The following is a 19,136-nucleotide window of genomic DNA, read 5'->3' as shown; positions in this document are numbered from 1 at the left end:
ATGGCAGGCAGTATTGTTGTCACATGTCTACGTCTGTATCACATGACTAGTATTCTGCATAGCCATTGGAGGGAGTTCTGGTCATGTGATACGGACGTATTTCTTACATATATACGTTTTGGTATAATTTTGACACAGTTGTACATCAATTTCTCGAGACAGGAACATCATAGATGTCTTATAGGTGTCGTTAAACTCCTGAGATTCTCAGGTTACAGTCTATATCCCTTTCATTTTTCCTTTACAGTCCCTTTAAATTATATGATGGAATTCATTGTTCGAAATATCCAAGGCCAAAGATTTTGTGGCAAAGACTCAATTCCTATAGGAACAAAAAAAGATCTCTTCTACTCTCTGAGCACACAGGTAGAGAACTATAATCCCCCCTGAATGATTATCATTGGCACGCCAAATCCGCAAGTGGATCTTGTTTGCCTTTTTTTGTATCCTGAAAATTCGGTGGGATAGTTATAGAAAGAAACTAAGCCTAAATCTCAAATTTGTTGAATTCCAATATCTTGGTAATCTGATGTTGAAAACCTTTGATACGTTCAACCATAAATGCTTCTAAATGAAAGGTTAAGGTTTGGACTTACATTTAGTACTTAGCAATTAGAGCTTGAGGCTAACAATCCCTATCGCCCATGTTATTATTTTCAATATATTACCGAAAATTGTCCACATTTCCACAAATTGATATATAGTAAACCGAATTTGGAACGCTTTGGAGTTGTACACAGTTTTTATTTTATTTTTACCTTTAATTAAATAATTAACAAAAAAAAGAAAATAATTTTTATGACTTGATTTCCATGTACTGTACCTACCTACTGTACTGTACTGTATTGTACTGTACTGTATCTACCTACTGTACTGCACTGTACTGTACCTACCTACTGTACTGTACTGTACTGTACTGTACTGTATTGTACTGTCCTGTGCTTTACTGTACTGTACTGTACTGTGCTGTACTGTAATGTACTGTACTGTTCTGTGCTGTACTGTACTGTACTGTACTTTACTGTACTGTACTGTACTGTACTGTACTGTACTGTACTGTACTGTACTGTACTGTACTGTACTGTACTGTATTGTACTGTATTGTACCTACCTAGTGTACTGCACTATACCTACAGAGTGTTTAGATTAGTATACAAATATACACAGGGAATATATGATGTTCAGTTTGTGTATTAAATTTAAATAACATTATATGTGTAAATGTTTTCACTGGGGATGGTTCTTAAACTGGTTTAATAAATGTTTCAAGTCTTTTATCTATACTTAAAATCTCTCTCTCTCTCTCTCTCTCTCTCTCTCTCTCTCTCTCTCTCTCTCTCTCTCTCTCTCTCTCTCTCTCTCCATCTAATTGGTATTTATGATGTAATACGTTGAATAAAGTTGTTAGGATATTTTTAGTCCACATTTCCATGTTTATTCAGACTCACAATTTTTTTATATTCTTCGGGCGACAACATTTAAGATTTTAGAAATAATTTTTAGATCGGGTTTTCTTTTCACGTCTCTCTGTGCAGGGGCGTAAGGAAGGTTTAGCGTAGGGGGGGGGGCGGTTTAACTTTTAGCGCGCGGCAAATTTTTTTTATGCCCCCCCCCCCCCACCCTGAAAACTCTGTTTTAAGAAAAACAGCTTAAAATCTGCATTAATCATCCGACCATAATTACCAATCATACCATTATAAAATCTAGTAGTGAAAGAGCAAAAAACTTTTAGAAAATATATTTTATTTTTTTGAGTATATCATATATCATAAATTATATCAATATCAATCATATTATGATTAGATTACACTGGAGAAGCATTATTTAAAGCTTAATAAAACTTTGCGTCAATCATCTTGCTCTGAGAGACTGAAATGGATTTTAAATGCAACCCCGCGAACAAAATATTGTAAATAAGATTAAGGAACAAGAAAGAATTGGATAAAAAAAAAAGAAAAAAATGTTAATATATAAGTTTAATATATTAGATCGATCCTGCCTTTGGCTCTAGGTGGCTAGGGGGTGCACAGGGGTACTTCCCCACTGTCACGCAAATATCTTTGAGAATTTTGTCATTGCTTTTCTTTTCTTAAATGTTCACTACTAGTGCTACAAAAGACCATTCTCTACTCTATGCAAGAAACTGGTTCCTCGCGTCTCAAAATCTATTTTTTATTAATCCATGTCAAGGAATTGAGTCTTTGTCACAAACTCTAGTTTTCTAATCCCTATATCTTTGCAACATAACGTCGTAGACCTTAGATATTTTAAACTGTGAATTCTGTTAGATCTAAAATTCTAAGTTTGAAATATCAAAGGTATACACCATCAGGGTGCAAAGATATTGGGATTAAAATATTTGAGTTTGTGGCAAAGACTCAACTCCTTTGCAATATACTTAAAGTCACTTAGTTCATTCCCGCGATACAAATCAAAGTTTCACAGCAAATAGATCAGAACAAACAACCAATAAATCATGAACAATCCCTTGAAAGATTTCTAGGGTGTTAATACAGGCGAAGTAAGGAAAAGAAAGCAAGTAAATATAAAGTAAAAGCATAGTTCAGGATTACAAGGGAGAGGGATACTTCGAGGAGTACAGTTTTCATATTGTCTTCTTACAGAATAGAATGTGATGTATTGTATACACTTATTATACTGGCCTAGCTTCGTATCTCTCTTTCGTGAAAAATTTTTAGCTTTACTATTACAAGATTCTATACAACATAAAACAAAAACAATGAACAGGTCTGAAAAGGAATTGAATCTTTGCCACAGACTCAAATTTTAAATCACTATATCTTTGCAACCTTATAGTGTGAATGTTTGATATTTCAAACGTAGATTATAAGATATATAACAGAATTCGATTGGGTTACAAAAGACGTAGGGATTAGAATATATGAGTTTTGTGGCAAAGACTCAATTAATTTGCAAGTGATTTGAAGGTTTCTTTGCAATTGGGGGTTGAACAGTTTTCTTTTATTTTAATTTTATTTATTATTTTTTTTTCATAATTGCATTAAATACAACTGAAGACGGTAACAATTAATTCTTTGATTTTGTATTTTGTATTTTGTATTTGTATTTTTTATTGTTTAAAAATTTGAACAATCTGTACGTTTGTTTTGTTTTTGTGTTGATTCCAGTGTTTTCTATGCATTTTAAAATAAATGTTTTTATATGTTTACTGTTTTGAATTCTTAGACTGAAATATTTGAAACAAAATCTCAATTCAATTGAATTAGTTTAAAGGAAAAACATACATTCATTTAAGATGAAAAAGATGGGGAGGGGGGGGGAGGGCTTAAAGATATCATTGATTAAAACAGTGGAACTGAGTTTTTGCCAAAACTCTGATGTTTTAATCCCTATATCTTTGCAATCCATGATGTCGTAGACCTTTGATATTTCAAACTATGAATTAAAGAGCTTTAGTAGTAAACACCAAAGGATTACGCCATCAGGTTGCACAGATATATGGATAGGAAAATTTGATTTTGTGGAGAAACTCAAAACTATGAATTCTTCACTAGATCGAAAAGTAAAAGTCTGAAATATCAAGAGTTTAGTTAAGTTAAAAATAAGAATTCAATTTTTAACTAAAAAGATGAAAAAGAAAAAGTTTAGTTTAGTTTAGTATTGAATAAATATACTTTGATCAAATGTAAATTAGAAGGATGTCAGTAAGAGTAAATGCATGAACGCCCAATTAGAAGTCCAACCCCGTATCACGAAAGCATGACAATATTTCAAATCCTAAATTCTAAATCAGTAATCTCTGAACATGGATTCAAATAAGATTATTTATTTTCTTAAAGTAAATATCGAAATTGTATAATCCTTCTTAAAAGTACATTGGTAGGCGATTATATCAATACAATGAAGACGACTTTCGATTTCAATTTTGATTTATATCAAGCTGTTTAGCAGCATGGATACAAATACACACATAGAATTCAAGAGAAGCTGTCAAATAAAAAAGCGTCTCTTTAATTACTTTTCGATTTCTTGTAAACTTGTAATTCAAAATAAAGCTTGTTAATATTCAAAACTTAAATAAAAAAGTCGTCTTAATTCTATTGATATAATCGCCTACTACTGTAGACCATTGCAAATTAGAAGCTTTATTTTAAAAATAAAAATGTTATTTTGACATTATATTCAATCGTATCAAAGAAAACTTTTGTACTTGTTATTAAGTCTGACTCAATGATAACACAAGTCAGTGATTGGAAGTCAGAACATGGATCCTCAAGCCTACCAGTACCCACATTAAATATCGAGATCAAATGTTCAAGATTACCGATATTTAATCCTTTACAAAAGTTCCAACCCCAAGATGTCAAAACTTTTAATTTGTAAATCTAAGGATCAAAGCATTAATCTCCAACTTATGGATTACTACAATTTCTCTTCGATATCCTACAGTGAAACCCTTAATAACGAATACATTTGACAATGAGTTTTATACTATCTTAGGTAAATTTCAGTATTTGCAAAAATAAATAAATAGCAATGAATATGCAGGAAAAGTTTTAAAGAGTTCCATATAATCATTTAATTGAAAAACTAATCTCTGCAACATTCCATTATCAGAAAGTGAAGAATACAACATTTGATGAATTCTACGGATTCATTCAATAACTCTTCGATGTCCCGTGATGGATAACTTTAATTAAGGGATCAAGCATTTATCCTTGAAAATAGGAGTTCCCACATTGGATATCCAGCTCAACTTTAGTCCAAACAAATATTCCGTCCTAATCGAGTTTTTTTTTATAATAGAAAGTTCTTTTTAGTTCCACTCTAGTCTCTAAATCAAATCAATTTAATTTAATAATAAAAAATATTTCTAGATAGAAAATGAATTCCAAGAAAAATCTAAATTCAAAGAATAAAATAGCATTTTCTAAACAGGTAAGCTCAATAAAAGAATATTTATAAAGTTAATTTCAAATTTCTTAAATTGACAAGAACATTACCCTGAAAACAAATATCAAGGAAGATGTTCCAGCTTGAAATTTTAAATTTTAAATCATGATTTTCGACAAAAACCACTTTTGTATTTATGCAGTAAAGACTAGAAAATTAGATAAAAGAAATTTTCTTTTTTAAGGGAAGAAAACGACAATCTTCGTTTTCGTAAATCAGATAAAGGTTTAAAAAGAAAATTTCTTTCCTTGCAATTTTTTATTAATTCCTCATTTAACTTTTTTATGAAAAAAAGCTCAACTCCCCCCCATTTTTGTAATCTATTCCTATCATCAGCAGAGGGACATGCAAATCAAAGATTTATTCTAAATTTCAAATAATTTATCAAATATTTTAATATTTTTATATTTTGTTTTAGGATATTCCTGGTAGGGGACGAGGATTAGGTTCAAAAATAAAAACATTTTCAGATTTTTGTGGATTTATTTTTTGACATCGTCTTCCATAAATTTATTTTTTGACATCGTCTTCCATAAATTTATTTACTATTTATTAGATTATTATTTTGTTTTGCAGGGCTTATAAACTGGGGACGAAATATAATCTGAAAACGCATAACCTTCGCTATAAATAGATAGGATGTGCTTTTATAAAGATGAAAATTATTGTTTTATTATTTTTATTCAGTCTCTACTCGTCTAATCCGCAAAGGAGAACTTATTCTAAAAGATAGGAAAGTATTTAGAAATCTATTTTGAAATTGTACACAGTGGATACCAGTAAACTTTGGAATAAATGTCTTCTTCAATCTTTCTTTTTCTCAAGCAATGTTTTGATGGTTTGTAATTGTTACAACTAAAATATTTCTAAAAATGGGCCAGATAAAATTCCTTTAAGCGAAATTATGCAATTAACAGGAAAAAAATGACTGTTTTTTATTTTACTCTATAGTTTTTGAAACTACTTCAAGAAAACTTTTATTATTAAATGCTAAAAACAATATGTAAAAATAATAATATTCTGTCTAGGGCTCTTTTTTCTGTATGTTCTGCTGAAAGGACGGACTCTGGAATAAGGGAAATAACAAAAAATTTCTTGAAAATTTAATTTATAAATTTAAAAAACTGATAGATTAATAACAACACAGATAGAACACTTACTGTCGTCTTTTCAAGATTTAGGGGTTTTTCGTTTACAATAACCCACAAGTATTTGAGCAGCGGCTTAAATTTGAGACACGGCTCAAATATGGCTGATTCCACTTAAAATTGTATTTAATGTTTCAAGATTTAAAGGGACCGTTCACTTATTTGGGTAATTTATTTTTCCTTGGAGAAAAGTAAGTTAACAATACTAATCAATAGCTAATAAGCTAAATAGTTTACCCGGATATTTCCCAAGTAAGTGAACTGGTCCCAGATAATAAACTTTTGATTCATGAAAAGATTTTAAATAAATGTTCGTAAAATATTTGCATTATTTTAGAACTCTTGTTGAAAAATTAGACAAAAAGAAGCAAGAACAATTCCTAAACTTGAGCGGGGTAAATTTTCTTATTATCAGGCTTAGTTAATCTTAACAACCTACATACAGTGGTTAGCCGCTGTCTCTCTTGTACAGTGGACTGTACTTAGGTCTAAAAGTAGTCTTCCTATTAATTAATTAACTAATTTTCTGAATCTCACTTTTTTTTAAAGAATGAGAAAACAAATATTGAAATACTTTTCTCCAGGGAGACACTGTGGAACAATTTAAAGGAATATTTCTAAAAAATGGAATTCAAATGGAAGACGACATTTTCTGTGTATTCTCTAATCTATCCTTCATCAACCATTCATGTTCACCTTCAGCAGGTAGATACAGTGGTAATCAGAGACTAGTTGAGTGATTGTCGTCTTCTTTCTTCCTGTTTATTAATTAATGATGCTGATATATTTTAAAAAGGCCCTAAAAATATTTCAAGAACAAAGATGAACATATGTACATAAAAATCAAGTAGCATTTTACAACTATGTACATGTATTTACGTACATTAAATATAAAAGCAGAAAGTATATCTAAAAAGTAAATCCTAGCGTACACTTTTCATTTTAAATTTAAGAGTTTTAGTCATTTGACTTTTGATATTCTAATATTTTTGCGTGCGAGGTTAGGTCAGAATCTAAAAAAGTGAAAAAGTATTTTTTTAGCTTGGGGTTGCATAGGGGGAAGTAATAAGAACATGGAGGTCAGAGCAATTATAGATATTCAACCTCAGACAGAAATAACAGGTGTAGAAATATTTTCTAAAATTATTAATTTAAAACAATTTTCAAACTCAAACATTATTTCTCAATAGGAAATGGATTTGTCCAATTATTTTTTAGATTACATCCACTTTTTTGATTTAATGCACAAAATCGCGATAAAAGAATGTAAAATTGCTCCTGTGGATTATTGTGGAGCGCAATCACCAACGTCAATGTAATCGGATTCTACAAATAAAAAGAAATAGTAAGATTTTGTAAGCAACAGTTTTGTTTAGTAAACTACATCGAAAATCAATCCTTTCTTCTCAGTACAACACAGAGAAAAACACTTTTAAGGTGAAGGAACAAATGTATTTAATAATTTTATAATTGCAAACTGTACAGTGATCATGAATGACGGAGCTATCCTTATTTTATACATAATTTTTAATTTTTGGCTATTCCTAGATTTCAAAATTTTCGCGTCAATATTTTTTCAATGATCAGCCAGAAAACAAATTATCCTCTTTCTAAAATCTTATTTTACTTTGCAGTCAAGTTTGGGAGTTTACCTGCACCTGCAATGGAAAGTATCTTTATTCATTTTTGTTTTTGAATTGTATTTTTTAATGTTAAAAATATTCAAATTCGTGTAGGCTGTCTCGCAGATGAGAAGAAAGAGAAAGGAGTTTTGCAGATTTCAAACCAAATATTGGAAAGGTCAGCAGAATAATATCTGATGTCCTGACTCGTCTCAAATTCTGGTTTTCTAATTCTCATATCTTTTTAACCTATGTCTTGCTAATAGATTATCAGTACAATAGGTGGCAACAGAGAAATGGAAAAATTATACACGACGTCACAAGTGTCAAACATAACAAGGAAAAGGAAATTTTCTCACATTAGTTGACATGTTTTCCACGATTAAATAAAAAAGTGTAAAAGCAGAAAAAAGAGAACACAAAATTGCACTTATTTTACTGTAAAATAAGCACTTTATTCCAAAATCAGTATTATGGACAATTTTGTCGGACGCTCAAACTGAATTGTCTCTTGTGACGTCAGAAAACAGCTGTACTGAGAGTGTACACATTCTACGTTGCCATCTATTGTACTAGAATCAATAAGAATAGAATATATATTAGAGGGGAATTTACTAGAAAAAAGTGTAAAACGGTCATTTTGTTGTACTGTTTCCATACTGGAGGTGTACTTCACATATTTGCGCTAAATAACCTTTTGGGCCTTGGAACATCATTTTATAGAAAATCTAAAATTAATATTAAGAAAACCAAATTATGTAATAGGCTGGTTTCATAATTGACCAATGATAATTTCACATAGGCTCTATGCCTTTCATTTTACAAACGATGATTTTCCGTTATAATTATAAATCAAATGATGTTTTTTACTCACCTAATTCATTTTATAAAGTTTATTTAACAGCTTTAAAAAATTCGAAATTGAAATGTCTAGGGAACATACTGTATTATTGTACTCTAAACTGCATATAATTTGTGAACATTAACATGATTTGTACACTTTGAACTCCCTTTTAGGCTGAAAGGTACTGACAAAATTCATACCGAGGGATTGTCTAAATTCCACTCTAATATGTATTCTATTCTCTTTGACTAGAATCTATTTGATGTCTTGTATATATTTCAAACCATGAATCCTGTTTGATCAAATATTTTAAAACAGGCTAGGTTAATGTTCCTTTGTCAGAAACGTACATACATCTATACAAGGAGAATTGAATAGAAGGAGGGGACGATTATACAAGGAGAATTGAATAGAAGGAAGGGGCGATTGGGTTTCCGTACACTTTGCTGTGACGTTTTTGCGTACCAACAATAATAAAGATTGTAAACAATAACACAAATGATAAACAAACATCTGGAGCATCTCTGGCGTTAGATGAAGATTCACCTTTACTAACATGTTTGTTATTGTTGTTACGCAAAAACTAGTTCTTCAGCAGTCCAAAAACGTCACAGCAAAGTGTACGGAAACCAAAGAGAATAGAATTAATAGAATAAATATATTAGAGTGGAATTTACTAGAAAAAACGGCCATTTTGTTGTACTGTTTCCATACTGCAGGTGTACTTCACATATTTGCGCTATATAATCTTTTGGGCCCTGGCCCATCATTTTATAAAAAAAATCTAAAATTAATATTAAAAGAAAACCAACTTATTAAATAGGCTGGTTTCATAATTGACCAATGATCATTTCACATAGACTCTATGCCTTTTACTTTACAAACGATGATTTTCCGTTATAACTCTAAATCAAATGATGTTTTTATTCACCTGATTCATTTTATAAAATTTAATTAACAGCTTCAAAAAATTCGAAATTGAAATGGATAGTCTAGGGAACATACTGTATTAATGTACTCTACTGCATATAATTTGTGAACATTTACATGATTTGTACACTTTGAATTCCCTTTTAGTCTGAAAGGGACTGAAAAAATTCATACCGAGAGATTCTTTAAATTCACCTCTAATATATATTCTATTCTCTATGACGGAAACCCTATCACCCCCTCCTTTTATTCAATTCTCCTTGCATCTATATATATATACTTTGCTTGGGAATCTGTCTGTTTGTTTGTTTTATTGTATCCAATAAACGAGAAAACAAATGACCCAATATTTTTCATGCAACTTACATGACCCCAGAATTTTAAAAGTTTGTCTCCAAAAAATTTGTTTTTCATAACATTTTGAAAATCAAAATATGATGAACTTGGGTGCGAAGCGCTCTAAACCCCTAGTTTCTTAAGAAGTTAAAAATCCAATAATTGAACACTACGGCTAGAAGTAGAGCTGCTCTCTGCAAGAAGGACTACGAGCTGCTTTGGAAGCTTCAGAAACAGAAGCTTCGAATAGTAAAAACAAGAACTAATCTACAACAGCTCTCAAACACTTATCAGGTATCAAATCTATTTTTGGATTTCTTAAATGCATTCAACCATAACTCACATACAGTGGGACTCATAAAAATTTAAAATAATATGACGAAATTAAATTATTAGTATGTGTGTTTCATGTATTTTCAAGAGAATTATAGTTTTACTGTTATGCATTAGTAAAAATTTTAAATCAGCTTTATAATTGTCCTAGTGCAGTGTTACATATGTCTACTGCACACTTGCTGTATTTCGTTTATTGTACACATAGATTAATTAACAATACAGATAGAACACTACATGTCGTCTTTAAAGATTTAGAGGTTTTTCATTTACAATAACCCTGAGGCAGGAGCCCAAAGGATATTTAACGCTGCATGCGCGAAACTCCTTAGGGCCCTGGCGTCAGGGTGATTGTGAACGAAAAACTCTTAAATCTTGAAAAGACGACATCTAGTGTTCAATCTGTATTGTTATTAATCTATGTGAGTACATAGGTCCATTTTTGAAATGGGACTTTGCTTACTGCATTGATTGTACATTTCAAAATAAAAACTCAGGCCCAATAGTTTTACGAGTTCCATTTTATATTTTTAGACACTTTTGGTTGTGTCAGCGGCTCTTCATTTAGAAAAGGTATAATAATTACTATTTTTAAATAGATAATAATATTTTTTAAAATTCCAAATAAAATTTGTAGACTGAAGTAGAACAGTTGATTTCTGAATGGAAAGTAGAATGTTGTGATCTAGAGGAATACTCAAAGGTATTTATACTTTCACGCTACACTATTTCAAATATACAAGGACATATAAAACTGTTTAAGAAAAACAAAGGATGTGCAAAGGAACTGAGTTTTTGCAATAACATTTTCTTATCCCAATATCTTAGCAAGCTTTGTAAATCTTTGATATTTGAAACTTAGGCTATTTGATCCTACATAATTCATAGTTTGAAATATCAAAGGTCTACACTCTACAGCATAGGGTTGCAAAGACATCGGAAATAAAAACCAGAATTTGTGGTAAAACCCATTTTCTTAATTAAAAAAAGTCTTCTTATTCTTTTTGAACTCTGCTTTTTCTTGTTTTAGGGTTTCCAAAAAGCTATACAATTATCAGAATCCATATTTTTAGACTGAAGCAAACCCCACATTACATTACAATGACATTTAATTTAAATCAGGACAAACTTTTTTAGACGTTGGTGTCATAAATGACACGTTTTTGGTTTTTTAGTAAAATTTAAAAATTAAAATTTTTTTTTTTTACTTAATATTTAAATGGAAAAATTTATTTAATAGAAAATTTTCCCCAATTTTCAATGATAATAACAAGGTTGTAATGCAAGGAAAGTTAATTGCGGTCGTGTATACTCTGCGTACATATTGCAACCAGTTCTCTTTGGGCGGCATTTGTAAACAAGAATAGATGCATCATTGTTCGTTCAGTATTCGAGGAGGTTAAAAGCATTCAATTTTGATAATTTTGATAATTCACATAATAGTTTCCTATGACCAGAATATTTCATTGATTTTTTATGTGAAATATGGATCCCATGTCAGGCTTCGACATCCGTCTTGTGTTTACATTACCGCCCAGAGACAGTACACTGCAGTACAAAAGATGCGTACACTTCTGAAATATCTTTCCTTAAATTACATCCTTGGATAATATTTTTTTCTGTATACAAAAAGCAAAAACCTTTTTTTAAAAAAAGACCCTTTTGTTTTGTAGTAAACACTTTAAATACAACATCGCTTGTAGGATTTGAACAATATTTTCCTAACAATGTAAAATTAAAAATAAAAACTTTTTCAGATGTTTGATGACTTAACAAAATCTTTTGACAAAGGGAAACCTAAAGAAGAAAAAGAATTCATGGATTCGGGAAATCTAAGGAACAGAATACTTGAACATTTATCACATTCTTAGCACAAACAGAAATAAAAAAATGTTAATGCAAAGTTTGCAAACTATTGTAAAAAAATCGTTGAGAATTTTGCAAATAACTTCTTAAACCCTATAAACCTGAAGACAAATACAGCTTTTTATACAATAATAAACTATCCGGGACTGCAATAGAGATTCAGTTAGATAGAAGCCCAGGCGTTGTGACACTTTAAAGTTGACCCAGTCTTTTTATGGCAATGTGGATCTTGGATGATGGTATTATTTGCAGAACAAAACAAAAAAAAGAGGAAGTGAACAGATTTAAAAACAAATAAACAATGTTTAACGATATTATCGAACATTTTTGCCACTAATAATCAAAAAATCTAAAATTCTAAAAATTTGTTTATAATTGAAAACGTAGATCTGAAAATAAAAAGTAAGATTATTCTTTTAAAAGATTATCAAATATTTTACCAGAAAAGTATTCTCTTTTTTATAGAAATGAATGGATTTCGTTGATTTACAGAAAACTTTAATTTTTCTTAACATTTTAATAAAAAAGACAAGAAAATTATGCATTCCTGTAAAAAAAACTGTTACTTTGTATGAATTAATGTTTTTTTATATCAAATAAACAGTTGATATTTATTTAATCTAATTTCCCCCCCCCCACATCCTTTAAAAACATCCTTATCGGAAATTTTGTAAATTATATTTTTTTAAAGATAAATAAATAACCCTGAAATATGTGGAATATGCTTGCAAACAGCTTAATAAAGTTTGGTGCTAATTTATGTATAAAATCTTTCATAATTTTTTGCGGCAAACCCCAGTGAAAATCTTAAAGACGACATTTATAAAATTCTTCCGATGTCTTCTTATATTTGAGTTTAGTTGTATTTCATCAAACAGTTCTGTGATTCCTAAAAGTGAGTTACCTTATTTGGCCTTGAGAATAAAAAGAACCTGACAGAATAGTTACAATTCTCTACGCTAGGGAGTTAAGTTCTATACTAAATCATGTTTTAATTCTATATATATATTTACAATATTTTGTTACACTATACGAATTAATTTCTACCTAACTTTAAACCATTGCCAATTCTCCATTCACAAGCCTCCTGTCCAATGAATGTTTGCGCTGTTTTCTACGAAAGGGCCTGACCTTAGAACAAGTATACCACTTAATACAGTTCATCTTCCTGTCTTAATGTTCCAAATATATCAAATCACAGTGGTTAACAAAGTAAATCGACATTAGAAGTTTCTAGTGTATCAGTTATGCAGAGCATCATATTAGATTATCTCCAAGCTTAACGCCAAATTACGCACATAATATTCTAAAAACTTAGTAATTTCTGCAAGAAAACTTTTATAAAAGCGTTTTTTTTAATGATTAATTGTTTTTGAATTTTCATTAGTTCCAAAAATCACAATTTTGAGCATTTACACGATCTAAATTGGGATTTATAAACAAAACCAGACGCCTCAACTTGGTTCAATTTATAGAAGCCATAGAATGTCGTCTTCTCTATAATTTCAAAAAGATTTTAGGACTTTTTAAGAATTTCCACTTGCGTTTTTTACGTTATATGCCGTCATTCTTCTGCTAGCGTAAAAGTTATATTAAAGATATGTTCTCTGTATTTTTTCTTTCATTAGCATCTTTTTAATTAGCTTGTTCGTTGGGTAAATTGTTTTGTTGTTGTTGTTGTATTTTATATCTTTTTGTGTCTCTTTTTATCTATTCTTGTGCTTTTAAATTGTAAAATTTTGGGTCTGGTAGTGAGTACTTCTGAACAAATTCCGGAGTGCGCTGCACACCAGTCTGAATTCAACACAGCGCATACCTGAATTACCAGCTTCATACAACCGGGGTTCGATAAGTTTACACAAGTATCTTTGTACTCAACTAACACGTAAAGGTTTTAAGGGGTAGTTTTTAGATAAAGTTTAGTTATGAATATGGCCGTTTTTTGTTTTATTTATTTAAGACTTATGAATCGAATTTTGTTGAATTTAATTATATCTTTTTAAATTAGGAATAATAATAAGACGATATCTTCAAATTGAATTGCAAGCAGAACACAATAAGTAAAAGTAGCTCTTTAAAATTATAATCCTTGACAAAACATATAGACTCTCACCATAATTATGGCTATATGTATTAAATATAATAGAGGATTTACCCCCCCCTCCCCTTCCAACAATTTTTGTCTACCAAAAATTGAAACTCTGATTTTCGTTTTTTACTGATCACATCCTTCACAAAAAGTATATATCATATAATATATAAATATGTTTGTTTGTTATGTATTGTATGTTATGTTACAGTAAGAACCAGAAAACTGTGGAATAGGAAAGTGGATTTTAAACTCAAGTCAAGACTTTTGAACCTGAGTCAAACACATTTGTACCGGTAGGGTTGTTAATCGTTTTTGAAAATGATCGTTAAACGATCATTTTTTGTTTTGTTTTTCAATCGTTTTCAAAAACGATTGTTTCGTTTTCGGGAAAAAAACTATCGTTTTTAAAAACGACCCACTCGTTTTGAATTATTATAAAACGAATAACGATCGGTTTTGAAAACGATCGTTTTTATAAAAACGATTTGCGACCGTTTTTTATACAGTTGTTTTTCAAAAACGATCGCTATTGAAAAAACTATCGTTTTAAAAAAAATTTAATTCACAATTATGTTAACGATCGTTAACGAAACGATCGTAGTTTTTGGAAAATCGATCGTTTTTGAAAAAAAACATTACATGCAACTTTATTGAATGTCGTCTTACATGAAGTAAAACAGTTGTGGGGGAGCTAAAACGTCTTGATATTTTCAAAAAAAACTACTTAATGATAAGTAAAGATGCCCTTCAGGTCGGTTTCCTCTCTTCGTTAACGATTGTTAACGACGACCGTTCGACATGTTTTATAAAAACGATCATTTTCAAAAAACGAACTTAAAAAAAACTATCGTTTTTAAGAACGATTGTTTCGTTTTTGATTTTTAATCGTCGTTTTCATAACGAAACCATCGTTTTTCAAAAAAATGAAAACGTTAACACCCATTTCACTTAAAGGGACTGTACGCGTAATTACAAATGAAACTCATTGCAAAATGGCAATTCGCCGATTTAAAATCATGCCCTTTAAAGCTTTGTCTATTTAATGTTTTAATTACATATTAATGTTTACATTTTTGAAAACAGATTATTTTCAAACCATGGTTTCTCAACAAAATATACATGCGAATTTCTACTGCAGGAAAACCTTCAGGAATGATAAGAATTAAACTCTTTCAACCAAGAAAAACGACAATATCTTTCACAGTATTGATCAGGTAAAGGATTTAAGGGTACCGATGTGAATCGTGGAGGGTCACTTGAAATTACGCTTACAGTCCCTATAAAAAGTTAAATTCCTAGTAAAACCTTCTTTTATAACAACATAAAATACATAATTGATATCTTTTCCACAGTTTTGTGGGCACCACACCAGAGTTTCAAAATATATGTAAATTACAGAAATATGCTATGTTTAAAACTTATTGCTAATGTTCCCGACGGTTATATAAAATTATTTCTATTTCTTGCTCTTATNAGCTTGAAAAAGACAGATTTTCTGAATTCTATTAAACTGTTACATAATATCCATGTTAAATCCTGTTTTTCCTGCATCTTTATTAACAAATTTTATACCAAATCTTTTTGGGTAGAAAGATGATTTAAAAAAATAAGATTTATTAAGCTTGTAAAGTTTATAAAATTAAAATAAAGATTTATTTAAAGATAAATAAAAAATTCAAATTTATGTTAAAAACAAAAATAATAGCTTATTTAAATGTTTTTTTAGCATTTATTTAACAAAGAACTATAATTATAGATTAGTATTCCTATTTCTTATCTTTAGATAAGGAAAGAGCTATTTGAAAATTGTCAGCTGCTGCCTTTGCAGTTTTATTTGGGTGTTCAGCAAGAAACTATTCTTGGGCCATATTTAATATATTCAGACCGTGATTCAGGGCTACACAGTTGGGTGAGGGAGGTTACGATCAAAGTGCATCTCACTTACTTTCATTTAAGGTTTTGAACCTATTCAGTTGTTTATTTATTGTTAGTCGAGTATTACTGTGTATTGACGAAATGAAATCATACAAAAAATAAGACCAGAAAGTCGACCGTAAAGTCTTGAAATATGACGATCTAATTCAGGCTTCTGACTTGAAATTTATCTTTTAATGACAAATTCAATAATTTGACAAATATAAAAATAATTTACAGGTTCAGGGAAACATTAACATAAGAGATCATACATTTATATTCCGTACAGTCGTCACAGAGGTCTCATCCTTTGTGGGTAACCCTGTAGATATATAAAATAAATCTCACATTAAAAAAGATTGGACTTGAAGCGCTTTGCATTCAGGGTCATTTGAAATTGTGTTTGAAAATGCGAAAATTTTAGCTTTTTTCGCGAAATGTCGCTTGAATCTGATTTGCGAAAAAATGCGAAAATTCGCGAAAAAACAAAAGCGAAAATTTTGGGGTGAAAAAATGCGACTATTTTGCGCAATAAATTGTTGCGGCGATGGTTTTCGCGGAAATTTTTTTCACGAACTTTTTTTTCGCGAAATTATTTATCGCGAAATTCAGCGAAAACTGTTTTCGTGAAATTTCGCATTTTTCGCCTAATTCATTTTCAAGAAAAAATGCGAAATTTTTCGAAATAGGAGCAAAAGTTTTCGTAACTTTTCGCAAAAATTTTCGTTCGCTGGAAACGCTACAGGGAGGTAATAGGGATGCAACAAATATTACATTGTCGAGGCCTCCTAAATCACCACGAGCGTATAAATACACCTACCTACCCCCTCCTCCTCTATGTAAACTATTTCTGATTATTCAGAATTTATTGAATGCTTGACCTTTTCTCTTGTTTATTTAAAACGTTCAAAGAACCAAACAAAGATTTCTGCGAATTATGACAAAAAATAAGCAAAATGTCAAAGGTAAAAGTAAAGTTTAAAAAAATGCATGTTCTAAAATTCGCTATAGTTAACATTATTCATATTTTATTATAAAAAAACAAAGTGGACAAAAACCAAATGGAGAGTCTTTTCCCCCCTCCTAGGCCATCTTCTGAATATGAAAATGTTTTGATTTGTTAACATTACAGTGTTTACATAAAAGGATTTGAATAATCTAAACAGAGAAAACTATTCTCCAGTATTGCAAAAATCAAGTTGCAATAAGGAAGTCGTGCAAAAGTTCTTTTTTTGCATTAATTAGCAAAATAAGTGATTAGAAGTCAAAACTTTTAAGTTGGTAATCTCGGGATTAGGCATTAATCTCCATCTTATGGATTAATTTAAACCTCGCTCTCATATCACGTGTTGGTCAAACTTTAATTACAGAGATAACTTTAATAAAGAAATAAAGCATTTATTCACAAATTTAAAACCAGCACACATTGGATATCGAGATCAAGAGTTCAAGACTAACAATACTCCACACAGAAGTACAAAAATTAAAATAAAATTAGTTTAAAATACATAGCATGCATGCATCTAACAATTTTTTAGCCTTGATACAAAATTTTTTTTTTATGATTTCACAAAACCTTTCCATTTTTTTCTGAACACTTCGTTAAGTTCTTTTTAGAATTTGAGAGAAATCTCTAACAAATATTTAAAACTACAAAATTCATTCGGTTATTCGGTTATTCAAAGAAAATAAAAAAATATTGAATAATTAAAGTGGAATAGGTGTGAAGTGAATTAATTTTGTTTTAATAAAATTTAAAACTTTAAAGATAAGGTTTATCTTTATTTTCACACCTTAGGGGAACTCATATTATCTCCCCCTTAATAGGTTGTTCATTATTAATCTAAAAGAAGGAAGAAAAAGAAAAATTTTACGACAAAATCCCTATTTTTATCAAAATTGCTGACTTCCACACAAAAGAGAAAATAATGAAAAGGAGAAAGTTCTTTCTTCAAACTAATTTCCTTGTTCCTTTGTCTTTGCTACCTGATGTTTATTCGAATTTATCATCAAAAGGAATTAAGTGTTTGTAAAAAACTCTTATTTCCTAATAACTATATTTTTTCCACCTGATGGTGTAAACCTTTGATATTTCAAACTAAGATTTTTTCATCTAAGAGAATTCATGATTTAAAATATCTAAGGTCTACGGCATTGGATTACAAAGATATTAAGAATCATATGTTGATGGAAAAATGTTCACTAACAAACTCAATGATTTAATAACCCAGAAAAATCAAAGTTTCCATTTTTAAAACTGTTATAATGCTCCTGAGCAAGGGTGCATATCGAGCGGGGGGGGGGGGTAAAGGGGGTAGTGTCATCCTGAGAAATCAAAGTTTCCGTTTTTGAAGATGAAAAATACAAAAACATTCTGTGTTATCCCTGTTTTCCTTAGAGTTTTAAATTTGTCCCCCTTTGTAAACTTTTGAATGTAGGGGGGGGGGGGGTGTTGCCCCCCAAACCCCTCCGAAATATATACTTATATGCCCCTGCTCCTGCTTGTTCATTGTTACGTTCACATTGTCTAATATTAATATACAGTGAACACACTTTTTATGATTTTTTTATTTTATTTATATATTCTGACAGAAAATGTTCAAACAAACAAAAATACTAATAAATTATCAATAATTAGGGGGATTGGTTGACACTTTAAGAATCGTCTTGGGTATCCGCAGCATTCTCTTTAAAGTAATGTTGAATTTAATTTCTTTGTTTTTGATAAAAAAGAAAAAAATAATTTACTTAGTTACAACATTATAAAACCGTATGTAACTGGATCACAGAGATTAAAGTGAAAATATGCCAAACACTTAAATTTTATATTTTTGCACATACTGCTTGTCTTTACATACCAAAATTACATTACTTCAGCACATACAGGATGTCCCACGAAACATGACAATTGGTAAATAGTTTTGAATGTCGTCTTCCATACACTGTAGATATTAAAGGCTGTTTGCAGTTTGCAAAAAATCTTTTGCTCAAATATATTTTACTTTGAAGTTTATTTTGCTATAATATGACTCCTATATAATATTTTTATTATTGTTTTTTTAGTATTTAACAACTTAACAAATTATGGAAGAAGACATTCTAAACTGTCATGTTTC

General features: G+C 30.1%; 1 protein-coding gene across 1 annotated transcript; it reads left to right on the top strand.

Moving 5' to 3' along the window:
• The first annotated feature begins 4,885 nt into the window (after positions 1–4,885).
• On the top strand, positions 4,886–12,563 carry LOC111716263 (uncharacterized). The gene is made up of 15 exons (XM_023491700.1): positions 4,886–4,920; positions 5,354–5,381; positions 5,623–5,668; positions 5,964–6,011; positions 6,421–6,478; positions 6,668–6,788; positions 7,125–7,205; positions 7,460–7,520; positions 7,718–7,749; positions 7,820–7,883; positions 9,995–10,109; positions 10,683–10,721; positions 10,786–10,851; positions 11,906–11,985; positions 12,480–12,563. Exons 6-15 carry the CDS (start codon positions 6,719–6,721, stop codon positions 12,514–12,516), a joined length of 645 nt encoding a protein of 214 aa, XP_023347468.1. The 5' UTR covers positions 4,886–4,920; positions 5,354–5,381; positions 5,623–5,668; positions 5,964–6,011; positions 6,421–6,478; positions 6,668–6,718; the 3' UTR covers positions 12,517–12,563.
• The last annotated feature ends 6,573 nt before the right edge of the window (positions 12,564–19,136 follow it).

Source organism: Eurytemora carolleeae, unplaced genomic scaffold (genome assembly GCF_000591075.1).
Source record: "Eurytemora carolleeae unplaced genomic scaffold, Eaff_2.0 scaffold1553, whole genome shotgun sequence".
In the NCBI taxonomy this organism is placed as follows: domain Eukaryota; kingdom Metazoa; phylum Arthropoda; class Copepoda; order Calanoida; family Temoridae; genus Eurytemora; species Eurytemora carolleeae.
Note: the sequence above shows the minus strand (reverse complement) of the source record. Positions and strands in the feature narration are given on the sequence as shown.

Excerpts from the sequence above, each read along its gene's own strand:
- LOC111716263 (XM_023491700.1), top strand. The coding sequence starts at position 6,719 with ATGGAAGACGACATTTTCTGTGTATTCTCTAATCTATCCTTCATCAAC. Across the intron at positions 7,884-9,994 it reads TCAAACCAAATATTGGAAAG|AAGTAGAGCTGCTCTCTGCA; the intron begins GTCAGCAGAATA and ends CACTACGGCTAG. Across the intron at positions 10,722-10,785 it reads CGGCTCTTCATTTAGAAAAG|ACTGAAGTAGAACAGTTGAT; the intron begins GTATAATAATTA and ends TAAAATTTGTAG.